Raw genomic sequence first — 16,923 nt, 5'->3', positions numbered from 1 at the left:
TAAGATTTGATTACCATTAAGATTAGCACTTGGCTCAAAAATATTAGGTCTTATGGGTGGTCCACTCACAAAATAATCGTCAGCCTCAGCCTTCCCAGTTTTTTGTCTTTTCTTTTCAGGTCACCTTCTGTCCATATTATAAGTCTTAGTTCAATATTCTTTTACCATATGGTATAAATTGGGCCATTTCTTTTAAACTTTAGGTTATTTTTTTTAGTTGGAAAAAATGTGTGGAGGTTCCTAACGTCAACATGAGTCCATAACACATGGTTTTAAAGATCGGAATCATATCAATCGAGGTAGATTTTTATCATGACGAATATTGATACCTAGTTGATATTGAATCGATGTTCTAAAATTTTGGAGGTGAAAAAAAAAAGTATCAAATTTTTGGGGAAAAATTGTTGGAAGTGGCTGATATGTATCGATATTGGATATTAAATTGTTTGATACCTGATTTGATAACCACACATCCTCCCCCCCCCCACCCCCCCACCCCAAAAAAAAAAAACCCAAAATTATTGACCACTCATTGAAAGTGAGCTACAGATCCCTTATTGTTTGAACAATGTCTCTTATCAACTATAACTAGCTTTTATTCTTAAAAATAAGATAACATTAAATTCCAAGTGGCTAATATTTTTGGCAAAAAAAAAGAAAAGGAAAAAATTAAACCAAAATGGATTGAATTTTCTGTTATTGGATCCTATCAAGAGCCCATAAGCCACTATTGGTTGACATCCCAACTCAAGAAAGGACAGTAGGGGTGTAGGGAAATGTGGTTCACCTGCCCATATAGTCGGTCATCTGTCCATCCCATCTTCGAAATTGAAGTAATCACTGGAGCAAGGTGAGGTTGAGGAGTTGGTAACAAATAGGGTATTCTTCCCATTCTCCAAATAGCAAAAGATTACTTCATAAAAACCTTAGGAAAGTGTGATGAAATGTTGCAATGAACTAGACCAATGCTTTGTTTCATTTACATATAAGAGAGGTATGTATAATGTATAGCGAGGACCAAGAAGAACTGAGTAGTTAATACAAGGGTAGGTTGGTGATAAGAGAAGAAGCAATCACCATTGTCTTGCATAATCTGAGAATACAAAACGTTATTAGCTTTCACCACATGAAATGAAAATTAAGTGAGAACAAGTTGTCAATAAAAGATGGGCTCATCGCTACTTTGTTGCATGGTTAGCGCTGGGGCCAGGCAAGGGAGGTGCAAAGGCATCCAATTAGAGGAGAAGGGAGGTATTTTCATCACCCCACGCATCTTGATGTACGAGGATGCAACTAGGTAGGGATCTTTTTCCCCCAATTTCTAACCTAAGAAATGACCACATTTTTTTTACCACAGTTTGGGGACCTACATTTCAGCATCTGATGTTAAGAGATTTGCGTGAGTGTTTTTTTCCCATTCCTATTACATAGCATATGCTAGCATCTTATTGTGTTTATCTCTCTCATCTCAATAAGGGTAAATATCTCAGCTCAAAAGGAAGAGAGAGATAGACACTGGGAGGCACTAGAATACCCTAGCAACGCTACTTACATAACTTGATAGCGTTGACTTTGTGGTGTTCTTTTAAGTCAATATCTATTTTTATGCTAATAAGCATTTGGTCATGGTAAAAAAGTTTAAAAAATAGTCATAATAAATATGCGTTTTTCTAAAGGGTAATTTACAGCGCCACCCCCTGAAGAATGCCAGTATTATAGGAACACCCCCTCACTTTCACCAAATTAGACTCAGAGCCCCTACCGTCAGTCACTGTTATGGAATATACCTTATATGCTGATGTCATCTATTATATTTTTCTTTTAATACCAAAATACCCTTTCTAAATGTTAACTACCTAAAATACCCATTTACGGTATTATACCCTGTTCCCCAAATTGAGACCTAACCCATTCCCAATCTCCGTGAAGAGCAGCGGCGATCGATCTCCGTGAAGAGCAGCGGCGATCGATCTCCGTGAAGAGCAGCGGCGATTGATCTCCGTGAAGAGCAGCGGAAGCGGTGATAGATGGCGACATGGAAGGAATCACGGCGGAGCTTCTAAAGACATGGGGTTATGGCAAGATCGATACTTGCAATCTCCAAATTGATTTCATCACAACCCTTCCGGCAAAGGCGACGACGGCGGATTTCATCACAACCCTTCCGGCGTTCCTCAAGGCTTTTCAGATTAGCGGCTACGAACCCCCTTCCGGCGACTACGGCGGTAGCAACAACAGAGATTCCTTCACCTCGGCTCTGATTCCGATCATCTCTAAGGATATTGCTGTGATAAAAGCTTCAGATCAAATGGGGAATGGGAAGATCGGTGGTATAGAGAATAAGGAGAGAGAAGACAAAGATTTCATTCATGCGGATGCAAGTACGGCAATTGAAGAACAGCGGCAGCGACGATGAACGAAGCCGTGGAGGGACTTGCGGCGACTCGTGGAGCAGGCTTCTTCATCCTTTCATTTTTGGATGTGGTTTTGGCTGCACTTTTTGCATAGATCTCTTTCCTTCCATTTTTGATTTGATGAAGAAGACCTTCTCTTTTCCTTGTTGGTTTTCAGGATTTGGAAGCTTTGGCATGAATCTTGTCTCTTTGTCTTGGTTTTCCCCTCTTTATATGATCTTGTATGTATTGATCATAGTTCTTAATTGGGATGGATTGATTGTTCGGTTTTCAGGATTTACAAGCTTTGGTAAGAATTTCGTCTCTCTGTCTTTGTTTTCCCTAATTTGGCTGCACTTTTTGCATAGATTTCTTTCCTTCTTATGCCTTCGATAGCTATTATCAGAATGAAGGGAAAGCTCAAGACTCCTGCAATTTCAAGGGCATCGCCATGGAGAGAGAGTGATACAGAGATAATGAAACGGTATACGTGTGAAGAGAGGGGTATTTTTGGGATAATAAGATAAGGGTGTTTTACTTATAAGGGTTAAAATGTCATTTCATAGCATCACTTAACAGAGACTGACGGTAGGGGGTCTGAGTTTAATTTGGTGAAAGAGAGGGGGTGTCCCTATAATAATGGCATTCTCCAAGGGGTGGCGCTGCAAATTACCCTTTTCTAAATCAAAAAATTTTTTTTTTTGGGTAGAATTATAATCCATTGTTATTTCCTTATTAAAATGTAAAGCTAAATATATTAATTGTAAATTCTTATTCGGCTCCATTTGTTTAGCTTAAAATGGGTTAAAGTATGAATCTAGGATGAGAAAACTTTGCCCAAAAAAAATTTGTTAAATTAAAAGAAAGAAAAAGAAACCTAAAAAAGGACAAAAATAAATATATCTTCATCTATGATCCACTTTTAAACATTATATAAAGGGGAAAGATTTGTCTAAAATGGATTATTTGGATAATCTTGTTGATTCACCCAAATATTTGCTATAAGATTAATTGGATCCAATTTTGTGGATGATAGACTTAAAGGTCCTATACTTATATGTCAAGTTTATGACGAAATAAAGTTCTCTAATAGCAAAATAAAAGATTTACAAATCTAGTGACTAGAAGAGGCGTCATTTGAAGTACATGAGAATGTATTTGATTGAATTGAAACTAGTACATGATTAATCCATGAGTTATACATCCAACATGACGATTGGTTGACAAAAATCAATCTGGCTTTTGTAAAGTTGGTGATAGGCATAAAATTTATTTTGGGAAATGCTAGCCATGTGGGCTTCAAGCTTATTAAAACTGATGTGCCTCATTGTCACCATAGAAACAGTGTGGGACCCTTATTTTTAAAATATTCACGGGGTTCCTCTATGGTGTAACATGGCATGTGGGTACACATTCAATGGTTGGGAGTCCTTGGGGGATGCGTGTCATTGAGCTAGATTGAATGCTCAAGTGCTCCCACTCGTTGGATATGCATTGCACAACATATTGGGCTGTAGAGGAGCTCGATCCTTTAAATACGCGGCTCAGCCAAGGAAGTACAGCTGAGAAACCCTATTCCAAATGTGGTTGGAGAACGATCGAAGAGAAATTTTTGAAAAAGAAAATCGGTGATATGAATGTCACTATCCCCTCAATACAAGTTCAACTATTGCCAATCTTCTCGACATTCTACTTAACGTCATATGCGAAGGCCACACTTTCTCTCTCTCTTCCGCCCAACCAAAGGAGGTGAGATGCAGGGTTTCAAGACTTGATGAATCCGATGGGAAATCAGCTAGTTCACCTTGAAATCAGTAAGGAGACTCAGGACTGATGACGAATGAATCAATTTTCAATTCAAAATATAAAGAATCTTTGAATTAGAGGGTTTTAAAACCAAAATGACCAATTCTAAGGTTATTGAAAACGATCTAACCAAATTCAAACGATTTTAAATTGGAATTGATTGGAATCAAATCTATATTCCTGTTTTTAAAACACTGGTTAAAAAAAAAAAAAAAAAACCTCTATCATTCTGAATTTCTGATTGTTCACCACTTCACGGTCTTCACTGGTTCACCGCACCAAAATACTCCACTTTAAACAAACGGGACCAAAGGAATCCGAAACCCTATTTTTATTTCGACAAATATTTCCCTCCAAACAAACGGGATATAAAGGAATCCGAAACCCTATTTTTATTTCGACAAATATTTCCCTCCAAACAAACGGGATATAAAGGAATCCGAAACCCTTTTTCTATCCCCTTATCGCTTTCTCCGTTTCTCCCATCTAACAATGTTCTTATTTCGAAACCCTATTTCTCTCCCCATCTTCATCGCCCCTTGTGGCTATTAGCTTCATCTTCAGGAGTCCCTATTCTATCGCGATTTTAGTTTTTACAATCTTTTTCTTGTCTTCCATTTTCCGAATCAAGTAGCGATTATTACAAAATTGCTCCAGTCGTTCTGCTTTCTTTCTATTACCTTTGGAAATTTCAGAGAAAGTTTTCCCTCCGTCCATTTCCCCCTGTCATAAACAAAGAGCTGATCTCCAGTCGACAAATTGGTTACCTACTTGGTAAACTCCGATGACAAATAGCGTGAGAGATCTACAAAACCCAGGCTAAAGGCTGATCATAGGTTCAACGAACACTTTGTAAAGGCCAGGTCACCTTTTCCATCTCCAGGAATGGAGTCCAGAAACGTTGTTCGGAAACAACCAACAGTTCAAATGCTGCTGAACCAGATTCTTTATTACATTGGTGATCCATGTTTTGGTATCAGTATATGTTATGGAATCATTTTAGTGTGTGGAATGGGAGGATTGGGCAAGAAATCTTCTTATAAAATTTATGATATTATGATCATCGTTATTACTCATGCAACTTTAAATCAAAAATCATGGGGAAGAAAGATTATAAAAATATCTATCCCAAGCCATTTTTTCCCTTTCCTCCACCCTCCACGCTCCACGCGCCACGCTCCATTAACGAGGGGCACTCCGACTTGTCAAACGGACTCGTCTGTTATACTCTGTTATACATCATCATTCGTTCAGGTAATTTTACTTTTATAAATTCCACTAAAATAATAAAATTCATCATCTAAATTTGATAATGTGATAATGCAACACTGACAATTTTTCACTAATTATCAGGGCTCCAGAACCACCGGAATTTATGACCCGCTCGAACAAGTTGGCCACTTCAACAGCTTCCCTCTTACTACTGTTATACATCAATATTTTCTTAAGAAGATAACATAGGTAAATTCCACCAAAAAAATAAAATTCTTCATCTAAATTTGATAATACAAGACTGACAATTTTCCACTAATTATCGGGGCTCTATGATTAGAACCAGAACCACCGGAATTTATATCACCCTCAGACAAGTTGGCCACGTCAACAGCTTCACTCTTACTCTTACTACTCCTGGTACGTAGTTTAATTGTTTGAGGAAATTTCCTTTTCTTTTTTTCTAACATGAAATCAAATACTCATATATCAAAGATCACATAAATGCTTAAAATAAGAAAATTTCTTATAAACTTGATGATATTACGGTTATCATTATTACTCATGCAACTTTAAATCAAAATTCATGGAGAAGAAAGATTATAAAAATATCTATCCTAGGTAGTGAACGATTTTTTTCCCAAAGTTAAATTTCATTCTTGATAGTTTGGAAGATTATTTACTTATTTACTTATTTTGTTTGTTTATTTGAAGGCTATAATATAGATTAATATGTAAGGATGCATGATATGATGCATAAGAGTGATTTAAACACACATAATCCAAGGTGAGTACCTTGTTATTTTACTGATTTTTGTATCTTTCACTTCTGTGTAGGCTCTTCCTTTCATGTGAGGAATATATTCGCATTGATAACTAAACCAACGTGGTCATATCATTAAAACATTTGACGGGCCGTTTGCATTGATTTGCTTAGTTGGATCTTAGTATTAAATCAGGTTTGTCAGATGAGGCTTGTTTTGCCTTTATTAGTTGGAATGCTTTCATGGATGTAATCAGAAGTAATAAAAGAAGAAATGCAAATTCTTATAAACTAATGGAAGTCTTACGTAGGAATGGATGGACATACTAAACTTTGAACTTATCATCAATATAAAAATAGATAATTTTACAGAAGGCTTGCAGCGGATTCTAATGTTACAGGGATAGATAAAATGATTTTTTCCCCAGAGTCAGAATTCTAGAAAATCTCGAGTGGTGTACAGACAAGTTCATAGGAAAAAGTGATTCAATGGTCCATTTGAAAGTGTTAATCAACATCTTCAGGTCGTGGGGACTCACTGAAGATCAGATGGGGCAAGCATTCTTGCTACCTCTCTCAGGCCTAGGCCTAGATCTTCGTTGGCTCACTCAGTTGGATCAGGCCCAAACTCAGACGTGGGCAACAATCATGAAGTGTTTCACAAAGCACTACTATTACTACATTGAGGAAATTAATTAATTTAAGCTAAAAAAGTGCATGTTAATTATGTATTGCCCTAGCTATGTGAATGTGATGCATGCTTGAAATTTTGACTTAAATAAGTTCTTCCCATGTTTACTCACCTTAGGAAACATTATATGCTTGTAGAATTCAGAATGCAATTTTTTATGTCATTCATTTTTTAATGTCATCTTTGATGCACATTCAACATTGTTACCTAGTGCTTTCTCTTATTTTTCCAGAAATACATTTTCTAATGTGTCTATCCAATATAATTCTTGTTGTTGCCTCTCCCAAAAACAATGGTTATGGGAGTATAGTTTAAAGTAAGTTCCAAATGACCCTTATCATGTGTTAAATTTGTTGATTTTTTTTTCTACAATTATTTGAGTAGTCTAGCTATCTAGCTATCTAGCTAGCTGATATTAGGATTTAGGTAGGCCATTATAGTTTATAGCAGGAAGCTTGGGCAATGGTTAGTATCTGCTCCAGTTTTTGGCTATTCAAGGTCAGTTTGTATCACAATTCCCCAATTATTTGGTTACAGTTCTGTTTTTGTCTAGTATAAAGTTGTAGATTATGGTTGTTGAACTGTTTTAAAATTTCTGAACAATGTTTTCTTTTCTAAGAAAAAAAAACTTATGGTGTCGACTTAAAAATACTGATGCAGATTAATTACCAAAATAGGCTTGTTTTATTAGGAATAAGCTTAGGGTTGGGTTCCATACATATTGGGCCTTTGATCCTATGTGTTTTGAGGGTAATAGACCACTTTTATGGGTCTAAAAGGGAGGGTCTAAGATTGAATACGGGATTCAGTGATTTGTTTCCTTTTTCTTTAGTTTCCTTTTTTAGATGGGGTTATTTAGTTTCTAATTTTCATTCATAAATTAGTTTCTATTTCCAAGGACTTTCTATTTTGTAAGTTTCTATTTTCAGTTTTAGTAACTAGTTGAGTTTCTAATTTTTAGTTTCCTATTTCAGTTTTTGGAAACTAAAGTTAGTTTCTATTTTATGTAACCCCTATCACTGTTATAAATAAAGATGATGGCTCTTTTAATGAGCCACGATTTTGACCAACTATATGGCTGCTGCTGCTGCTTTCTCTGCAAGAGAATTCCTTTGTGTTTGATCAAGGAAGAAGGGCTTGGTGTTTGATCCAGGTGACTCCTTGCGGCGTGAAGTCCAGGAGGGTTCTTAGTGTGTTTCCTTCTCTTCTTTACAATCTATATTCAAGCTAATATTGCTGCTGCAACCAGGTAATTATTTTTAACTGCTGCCCAGAAATTTCTGCAGTTTTTGTTAATCAGCCTTCTCTGAAAGGAACAGTTCCAGCCCTCGGTTTGTTCTCAAATTCTGGTCGAATGTTCTTCCATCCTTCACTAAGGATCGACTCAAGTCTGGACTAATTCTGAGAAGCCTGTAGTGAGATATTAAAATCTCCACAGTTCTGTCTTCTAGTGGCCAGTAGCTTCTATTTTCTAGAACCGATATTTCTGCTGATATGGCTATTGATTTTTTGGACTGCTGATCATATTTTTTTGTTAACTTGAAGTTGTTAGTACCCTTAGTCAGTCCCTGGTTTAGTTCTAAGGGCTGCTGCTCTCTTTGTTTATTCTTTGTGCTAATATTCCTTAAGATCGATTGTGCTACTAGACTGTTATGTGAAGTCTGATTTCTCATATATCTGTGGAGCTGGTTTTGGTTGTTCTTTGGTCTACAAGTTCCTGTTGTTTGGGTCTAGTTGACTTGTCGAATCTAGTCCTACATTAAGTGGTATCAGAGCATGGCTGGGAACAACACCCCTACCCTAGCTTCTCTTATGGAGATGCTACAGACTATGAGGACTGAGATGAGGGCTGAACAGCAAACCTTACGGACTGAATTGAAGGCTGAGTTGAAGGCTGAATTGGATGCCAGGTTGTTGAATGAAGAGACCTCACCCCAACAGCCTACTGGCAGTTCACGTACAACACCCGAAGTGGACACTCCAATGAATGTGGTTACTCAGTTGACTAATAGGAGAGCAAACCCTAATCTGAGAGCACCACAGAGGGTTCCGGTGGCACAACCTACTTTTGAAGAGCATATAAGAGGATACTTTGAGACTGAGCGTCTCGTGCAACAGAGATATTCTGGAGATTCACCGAAGGTCAAGCTCGATCTGAAGGAGTTTGATGGGAGATATGACCCCCATTTGTTCTATGATTGGGTAGCTGCTCTGGATGATTATTTTGATTATTATGACTTGCCTGAGGAACGGAAGATGAAACTAGCTCGTGCCAAGCTAGTTGAGGCTGCCCGTGATTGGTGGAGAACCTATGAGTACGAACTGGAGGACTGTGGTAGAGAACCTACTACATGGGAAGAGATGAAGCAAGAACTATCTGATAAGTACTTGCCATGCAATTTTAAAGCTCGCATACAAGACCAATTGAACCCTCTTCGTCAAAGAAATATGAATGTTGCGGAATACATGAACAAATTTGATGCACTTTATTCTCTCACAAGCATTAGGAAGAATGAGAGGAAATTACTTTCTCAGTTTCGACTGGGATTACGAGCTAAAATTAAGAGAGAAATTGGTGTTGCTGATGTGTATACAGTGAGAGATTGCTTTGACAAGCCTCTTCAAGCAGAGGAACTTCTGGCACAACCAGGTAGAAGGTTTGGTTACCAAGCTAGGGAGGTCAAGAAGAATTTTTCAGCCACTAAACCTAACACTTCAATACCCCCAAGAGCCACAAATCTTTTATGTGAAGTGAAGATACCTCTATTCAACCCAAAAGAACTTAAAGTCAAGGTTTACATTGAAGAGATGGTTCTTGAAGCTTCAAAGACAGAAGGTCAAGAGATAGAAGATTCAACTGAAGAGTTCTACATTGAAGAGAGCATAGTAGACAAGACTGAAACCATGGAAGAAGACTCCAGTGAAGGATTCTACATTGAAGAGAGCATAATAGGCAAGACTAAAGATGAGGAAGATGAGGTAGTGATTGAAAGAACTCCACAACAAGTCTTTGAGATTCATGATGAAAAGGATGCGTTTGTTCCAATCCTTGATGAGAAGGTTACCAACATTGACGACTCTATGCACACGACATTCACAGTTGGTATTGATTCAGAGGTTGAGCATATAGAGTTTGTTATGCCATCATGGTTCTTTGAAGAGAAAGCTCCACACCTTGAAGACTACCTTCCAAAAGTCTACAAGCAACCAGAATTTTGTTTGGGAATGGTTAAAGCTGCTACGCACATGTTGTTTCCTCCTTATCATTGCAAAATTCGAGGACGAATTTTTTCAAGATGGGGAGAGTTGATGCAGATTAATTACCAAAATAGGCTTGTTTTATTAGGAATAAGCTTAGGGTTGGGTTCCATACATATTGGGCCTTTGATCCTATGTGTTTTGAGGGTAATAGATCACTTTTATGGGTCTAAAAGGGAGGGTCTAAGATTGAATACGGGATTCAGTGATTTGTTTCCTTTTTCTTTAGTTTCCTTTTTAGATGGGGTTATTTAGTTTCTAATTTTCAGTCATAAATTAGTTTCTATTTCCAGTTTAGCAACTAAAGGACTTTCTATTTTGTAAGTTTCTATTTTCAGATTTAGTAACTAGTTGAGTTTCTAATTCATAGTTTCCTATTTCAGTTTTTGGAAACTAAAGTTAGTTTCTATTTCATGTAACCCCTATCACTATTATAAATAAAGCTATGGCTCCTTTAATGAGCCACGATTTTTACAATTAAAAAAAGAAGAAGCTTTATGCTGCTGCCGCTGGGTTTTCTCCATGGCTATACCTTTGTGTTTGATCAAGGGTTAGGGATTGGTGTGTGATCCGATCGACACTCTGCGGCGAGAAGTCCGGGTGGGTCTTTTCTTTTCTGGTTCTCTTATTGGATTATCTTCTTCAGCAGTACAGGCAAGTAATCTGAATTTTTCTGCAGAAATTTCTGGGTTGGGTTTTTCTGTGTTCCTTCCTATCGGCCTAGTTTTTTTGGAGAACCAGCCATCCGATGGCCTCCATATTTTGACTGAAGGATAATCCTATCCAGAGGAAGGATCGATCCAATTTTGGGGTCAATCAGACCACTGGATCTGCTGAAGTGAACTGTCAAGCAATTCTGGTTGATTGTCAAAACCTGCACAGATTTAGATTCTGTTTTCTGTTCTGTGTTACTGTGACATTCTGGACTATTAGCATCTGTGATCTGAACCTACTGGAGGTGTTATATTGTTATTAAAATTTCTGGTTTAATCCTAAGACTGCTGCTGATTTATTTCGCTTCTGGTTACTGTTCATTGAGATCGTTTATCAATTCTGGTTTGTGGCTGAAGTCTGATTTTCTGCTATAAGTTTGCTATTGGTTTTGGTTGTTCTTAGTTTAAAAGTTCCTGCAGTTTGGGGCTGGTTTGACTTGTCAAATCCATTCCTACATTAGAGGTGTTCTTGAGCCTTGGAGTTTTTTTGGAGATTATGAAGCGGGAGAAAAAAGAAGAAACGAAAAGAGTGGAAGATTTAGAATAGAAGCAGGAAATATGATAGTTGCCAAGCAGTTCTTAGTTTCTGGAGGAAAGGGATACAATATGTCACTGTCTGGTTCAAGGTGGAGTATGCTTAGAGAATCTTAAGGTCAATGAATCTCAAACTGGGGTTTAAACTTCTCAATGGTTCTTTGGTCTTGGACCTAGGCAAGTGTAGTCAGTAAAATCGGACCTTACCAGCTTGACTTGGGAAATTGACTAAAATTACAATTCAAATATTATAGTGAAAGATTGGCACTTTCAGGTCTATTGCCTTTAAGATTTCTTATTTCTGTAGAAAGGAGCCAAATGCATCATTTTTTTTTTTTAACGACGTGTCCAGGCCTTCGGCCAGACTAGCCCGACGGGCCCATACTGAACCCATAACTGCATGGACTGGGTCATACCGGGGTTGAATGAGAACCATTCAACTTTCACCGAAAGCAGTGAAGAGCACTAAACACCCCCATGTGAGTGGCCCCAAGGAGTTAAGAGGAGTCGAACTCAAAATCACATGCTTCCTGAGGCGAAGGTCCCTTGCCAACTCAGCTACCCCCTTTGGGTTTCAAATGCATCAATTAACTCCTGATTGTTGAATGGTATTTGTTTGCAGAGAATGACTGAATATGAGCTGACAAGAGGTGATATAGACTTGCTTTAATCCTTTTTGAAGTTGGAACTGTGTTAAGTTAATATGATGACTTGATCCGGTCACTGAATTTTTATTTTTATTTTTTATTTATTATTTATTTTTATTTTTTAATTTTAATTTTAATTTTTATTATTTTTTTTGAATTTGGGGATACTTGAAGTGGCTGATGATATGGTAGTGGTGATTCTGATTGCTTTTCGAATGTTGGAAACACTAGCCCTATTCAACATCATATGTGTGGGCATTTTTTTTTTTTTTTTAAATAGTTTTCACTATTTTCTGTAGAAGAGAGTTTTTTAATTGTTGGGGACATGCAGGGAGGTAGCTGAGATTTAATTTGTGCATTTTTTTTCCTACCAGGTCATGGAACTGGAGCTGAAGAAGATGTATGATACTGTAACATCCATTCATGAGGAGATGTTTTATCTCCGTGAGAGGTAAGCGATTAGGATAAGTTCCCATCCCTTTTCATGCTTCCATTTTATCTCTCTCTCTCTCTCTCTCTCTCTCTCTCTCTCTCTCTCTCTCTCTCTCTCTCTCTCTCTAGGTATCCAAGGAAAATGCGGATTGTACTTAAGTGTTCTGGGACCCATGGCTAGTGCAGGCTGTGGGTTGCCCCGCCTATACAGTAGGACACTGTTTGGATTTGATCCTGGCTATGCTTCCCAGAATGCGCATGTTATTAGCACTGATTCTATCTAATGGTTTTTTCCTTACTCCATTTAATCTCTTTTTTATTGTTTATTTTTGGCAGGGAAGAAGAAATGCAGGAACTGAATAGAGTAACCAATTCCAGGATGACCTGGTTGAGCTTTCTCTCTCTCTTAGTATGCTTATCTGTGGCAGGCTTGCAGATGTGGCATTTGAAGACCTTTTTTGAGAGGAAGAAGCTCCTGTAGTTCTTACTAGACATTTTTCTTTTGCTTTTGTTTTTTTTTCCCCCCCTCATCAATAATTTACTTGGCAAAAATTACATGTACTGGCCAGAGAAAAGCAGACACTAACTTTAATGTAGTTTATCAAATATATTGTGTAATCCAACAATTTTTCCCTTGGAAATTCACAATTTCTGGAATTTGGTTGGGTTGCTGTCTAAAACCCTTCCATGAGATATCCGGTGTGTTGTGTAGCCAGAAGTCTTATTGTTCTTATTCACATCCTCAAGAATGTTATGGGATCTCCCTTTCTTAAAAGATGTTTCCTAAAATGATGGTCTCTATCAGCTGCCACAAACTCATGAACTTCACTTCCCACTTCAATTGAGCTGAGAGGTGCCTGCTGGTCTCTATCATCAGCATCATGGCCCTCTAAACTCACGCAGGCCATGACGGATATTTTCTGCGAGCTCAATGTTGCCGTGGAGGCTGCAAGCACTAAGCAAGGCATGCCACAACACTGCCGTTGGCTGGATTGACATGTCCATGATAAAGCATTAAAGCCATAGGCCTCCTCCAGGAGCCTAGCTCGGCGTAAGACGTCCACCATGCTGCCATGGTGAGAAATCTGGGGCGTGCCAAACCATAGTTTCCCTTCATTCTTCTCAAATATTGTGTCCCCTTAACCACCATCCCTGCATGGGTACAAGCTATTAGAACTCCTGTGAACGTGAACTTCATCAGGGAAACTACATCAGATTCTTCCTTTTGCCTACCTTCTATCATACAATCTCCTGGCTTATCTTATGCCCCCACATTTTGCTTACATGCTAATGAGAGAATTATCAAGGCATACTACTTCAATCCTTTGTTTATGGCAGACATTGGCATGGATCCACTCTCCAATGTCCAGCGCCCCAAGATCTACGCATTTAGAGAGGGCAACTGTGACAGTCACCTGATCAGGGTTCACATTATCCAACTGCATTTATCTGAAGAGCTTGAGAACCTACTTAGGCTTCTCATAGTTGACAATAAGGAGAAATCAAGGCAGTCCAGCAGACAACATTTTTGGAGGGAATTTCATCAAACAGGCAGTGTGAATTATAAAGAATTTCCATTACCAAATACACAAGAAGTAGGGTTGTTACAATGATTGATTCAACAGGTTTATGAATTATGATGATAGCATGAATCTGTTTTCCTTCTCTGACATGGGACTTCCTATGATTTGCCTTAAGGATGGGGAAGGAGTAGCTGTCGATGGAAGAAACGCCTTTTCTCCATAGCCTATGAAACAACAAGAGGACCTAATTGGTGGAACTGGTCCTGATTTGGCCTTTAAGAATGATGTTTGATTTTTGTGGTCCAAGGTAGCTATGGAGTTGAGCTTTCCTTTGTTGGTAGAAACTTGGTAAAGAGTGCTAGGAGGGAAGGATACCTCTGCAGGAATATCATGATTCGTAGGGGAGAAAACAAAAGAAAATGGGGAAGGTTGAAGAGGTGCTTCATCACCTGCATACGACCTGTGAGAGGGCTCCATTACCACATTCTGTTAATATTATTAGAAAAATGGTTTCTGGTCCAGAAACACCCCAAGAAGAGATAAAGTTGGCAGTAGGACCCCCCACAAATTCTCAGTTAACCTGATCAAAATATTTGGGGTCCTCCAATCAGGCTGAATCAACTCAGCTGGCTCTCATTCGAGACAATCAAAGTTAATATAGCTACTAACATGCCTGCCCCACTTGGAAACCAGGTGTAGTAGCTTCTCAGTCCACACAAGTCAAGAGAAGGAAATTGATAATGTTATGTATGGATGTGCAGTCAATTCCAATGTCCCACAAGGTTACCTCCAAGGGAGAGAAATAGAAGCCCCAAAGTCCAATCCAAGGCTGTCCGCCTCTTCTGAAATTCTAACCGCAGATTTATAATCTCCATTGTCCCGATAACCATTAGCCAAAATGTCATATATAGAAGCATCGGACCTGATACCCATCTTCAGCATATCAGCTTGCAACATCATAGCACAAAGCAAATGCTTGGCTTGGAAAAGCCCTTTTATAAGGATTGTGTAACTCAGACTATCTAGCATCAGACTGCAAGCTCTCATGTCTCTAAAAAACTTACTGGCCTTCAGAATCTGCCCATCCCTACACAGACCCTGTATCAAAGCTGTATAGGTCACACAATTCGGGGAATAACATTCACTCTTTATCCGATTTCTTTCACTTTGACCAGAATCAGTTTCCATATTGTCCAAGAAAAGTTTGATTGCATCATGAGTCCTCCCATCCTTGCACAATCCATCAATCAGGCAACTCAGTGTGAAAATGTTTGGGTTGAGGCCAGCCTCTATCATCACTTTGTGCAGTCGGAATGCCTCTTTCAAGTAGCCATTTTTCAAATGCCCGTCAATCAAAACTGTGTAAGCAACCACATCAGGTGAGATACCTTTTATCACCATTTCTGAGTATAGCCCCATAGCAGCCTCCAAGTTCCCATCCTTGCAATACCCATTTATCAAAGAAGAGAAGGTGACTAAATTAAGCTCTATACCCATTTCAGTCATTTGTGTACACACCTCCAGTGCCTTCTTCATATCCCCCTCTTTACAGTATCCATCGATCAATGTATTGTATGCGACAGAATTTGCAGGAACCCCCTCTTGCAACATTTTCTTGAACAGGTCAGCCCCTTCATTCAACCTTTTGGCACCAAATAGCCCCTTTATAAGTATGCTGTAAGTAAAGACATCAGGGACTATCTTTATCTTTGTCATCTCCGAAAAAAGACCAAAGGCTTCAGGCAATCTACCTTCCTTACAACAGCTGTCAAGCAAAGAATTATAGATGAATACATTTGGTGAAACACTGTACTTGGCCAAATTGACAAAAAACATTCTGGCCTTATCTGATCCATGCACCTTGCAAAACCCATCAATCAAGATACCAAATGTTACAGCATTCGGCCGCAAGCCAACTCCTAGCATTTCCCTGTAAAGATCAAGTGCTTGTTCCAAACCAGCTAATTTGCAGTACCCATCAATCAGTATGTTGTAGGTGTGGAGATTTGGGAACACATTAGACTGCTGCATCATCCTAAACATATCAATAGCTTCCGAGAACAAGCCTTCCTTGCATAAGCCACTGATAAGGGTGGTGTAGGTGACAACAGTTGGAGCAATCCTCTTCTCCATCATTTCAGAAAATAGATGACGTGCTCTTGTGATGTCACCTTGGTTGCAGTAAGCATTGATGAAAATGCTATATGTGACAACGTTAGGGGCAAATCCACGTGATACCATGTCCTTGTATAGTTCCCACATTGAATCAAATCTTCCCACCTTATGCAGTCCATCTAAGAGAGAGTTGCAAGCTTGGATGGCCGGCAAGGCCCCTATCCTGTTGTAGACCCAGGATGCTTCATCAACAAGACCCATTTGGGAGAAGGCCATAATTAGTACACAAAACACAGCAGGAGTGAATTTGGAGCTTTCAAATCGGTTCAGCACGTTAAAAACCAAAGATCCAATGAGGCGAGATTTTCTAGACTTTTGGACAGTTTCGATGAGGTCTTTCGTCAAACACCTGGCCTTCTTGTAAAATCCAGCGCCAGTTGAAACATGAATAATGGCTGAATAGAGTTGAGGGTGTTTGGATATATCCACTTGTTTGGAGACACATTCAAAGAACTCCAAAGCCTGATAAACCCTTTCACAGTTGACTAATGTGTTCATGAGCTCCAAAGGGGGCGACTGCGACAATGATGACAATGACGACGACGAGGATGAAGAGGAGCTTCTCAGTGAGACATTGGAGAGTCTTTTGCTGCAGAGGAGCGCGTTATTTGACAATAAAAGTTTCAACATCGCCTGATGGACAGACTTCTTCTATCCTATCAGATAACTTGCATTGCTATAACGGTTTTTCAAAAAACTACTCACCTTGCATCTTTTTCACTTGTCCGACTGAAGATGCGACGTGGTGGGTGTAGAACAAAGACTCTACTCCCAAA

General features: G+C 38.8%; 2 protein-coding genes and 1 long non-coding RNA gene across 5 annotated transcripts; 2 read left to right on the top strand and 1 right to left on the bottom strand.

Annotated features, from left to right (window-relative positions):
• Positions 1–1,763: 1,763 nt before the first annotated feature.
• Positions 1,764–3,015, top strand: LOC122063782. Of its 2 annotated transcripts, none has more exons than XM_042627484.1 (2): positions 1,764–2,332; positions 2,861–3,015. In XM_042627484.1, the coding sequence occupies exons 1-2, from the start codon at positions 2,036–2,038 to the stop codon at positions 2,918–2,920; spliced, it is 357 nt and encodes a 118-aa protein (XP_042483418.1). In that variant the 5' UTR covers positions 1,764–2,035; the 3' UTR covers positions 2,921–3,015. The 2 variants fall into 2 exon arrangements, with proteins under 2 accessions (XP_042483418.1, XP_042483417.1); XM_042627483.1 differs by having other exon boundaries at positions 1,764–2,703; positions 2,790–3,015.
• A 1,623-nt stretch (positions 3,016–4,638) lies between these two features.
• Positions 4,639–6,517, top strand: LOC122063791. Of its 2 annotated transcripts, none has more exons than XR_006135467.1 (4): positions 4,639–5,453; positions 5,553–5,660; positions 5,752–5,831; positions 6,249–6,517. It is a non-coding gene; the product is annotated as an uncharacterized LOC122063791 (long non-coding RNA). The 2 variants fall into 2 exon arrangements; XR_006135466.1 differs by lacking the exon at positions 6,249–6,517 and adding an exon at positions 6,126–6,237.
• Positions 6,518–13,987: 7,470 nt separating this feature from the next.
• On the bottom strand, positions 13,988–16,907 carry LOC122063788 (pentatricopeptide repeat-containing protein At5g61400). Its single transcript, XM_042627490.1, has one exon. It carries the CDS (start codon positions 16,775–16,777, stop codon positions 14,756–14,758), a length of 2,022 nt encoding a protein of 673 aa, XP_042483424.1. The 5' UTR covers positions 16,778–16,907; the 3' UTR covers positions 13,988–14,755.
• Positions 16,908–16,923: the final 16 nt, after the last annotated feature.

The sequence above is a fragment of the Macadamia integrifolia genome, unplaced genomic scaffold, assembly GCF_013358625.1.
Source record: "Macadamia integrifolia cultivar HAES 741 unplaced genomic scaffold, SCU_Mint_v3 scaffold1453, whole genome shotgun sequence".
NCBI lineage: Eukaryota > Viridiplantae > Streptophyta > Magnoliopsida > Proteales > Proteaceae > Macadamia > Macadamia integrifolia.
Note: the sequence above shows the minus strand (reverse complement) of the source record. Positions and strands in the feature narration are given on the sequence as shown.

What these genes read in the sequence shown, in the direction of transcription:
- LOC122063788 (XM_042627490.1), bottom strand. Translation starts at nt 16,777, where the DNA reads ATGTTGAAACTTTTATTGTCAAATAACGCGCTCCTCTGCAGCAAAAGA.
- LOC122063782 (XM_042627483.1), top strand. Translation starts at nt 2,370, where the DNA reads ATGCGGATGCAAGTACGGCAATTGAAGAACAGCGGCAGCGACGATGAA. An exon ending in TTCAGGATTTACAAGCTTTG is followed by an intron (nt 2,704 to 2,789) that starts GTAAGAATTTCG and finishes TGCCTTCGATAG; the next exon opens with CTATTATCAGAATGAAGGGA.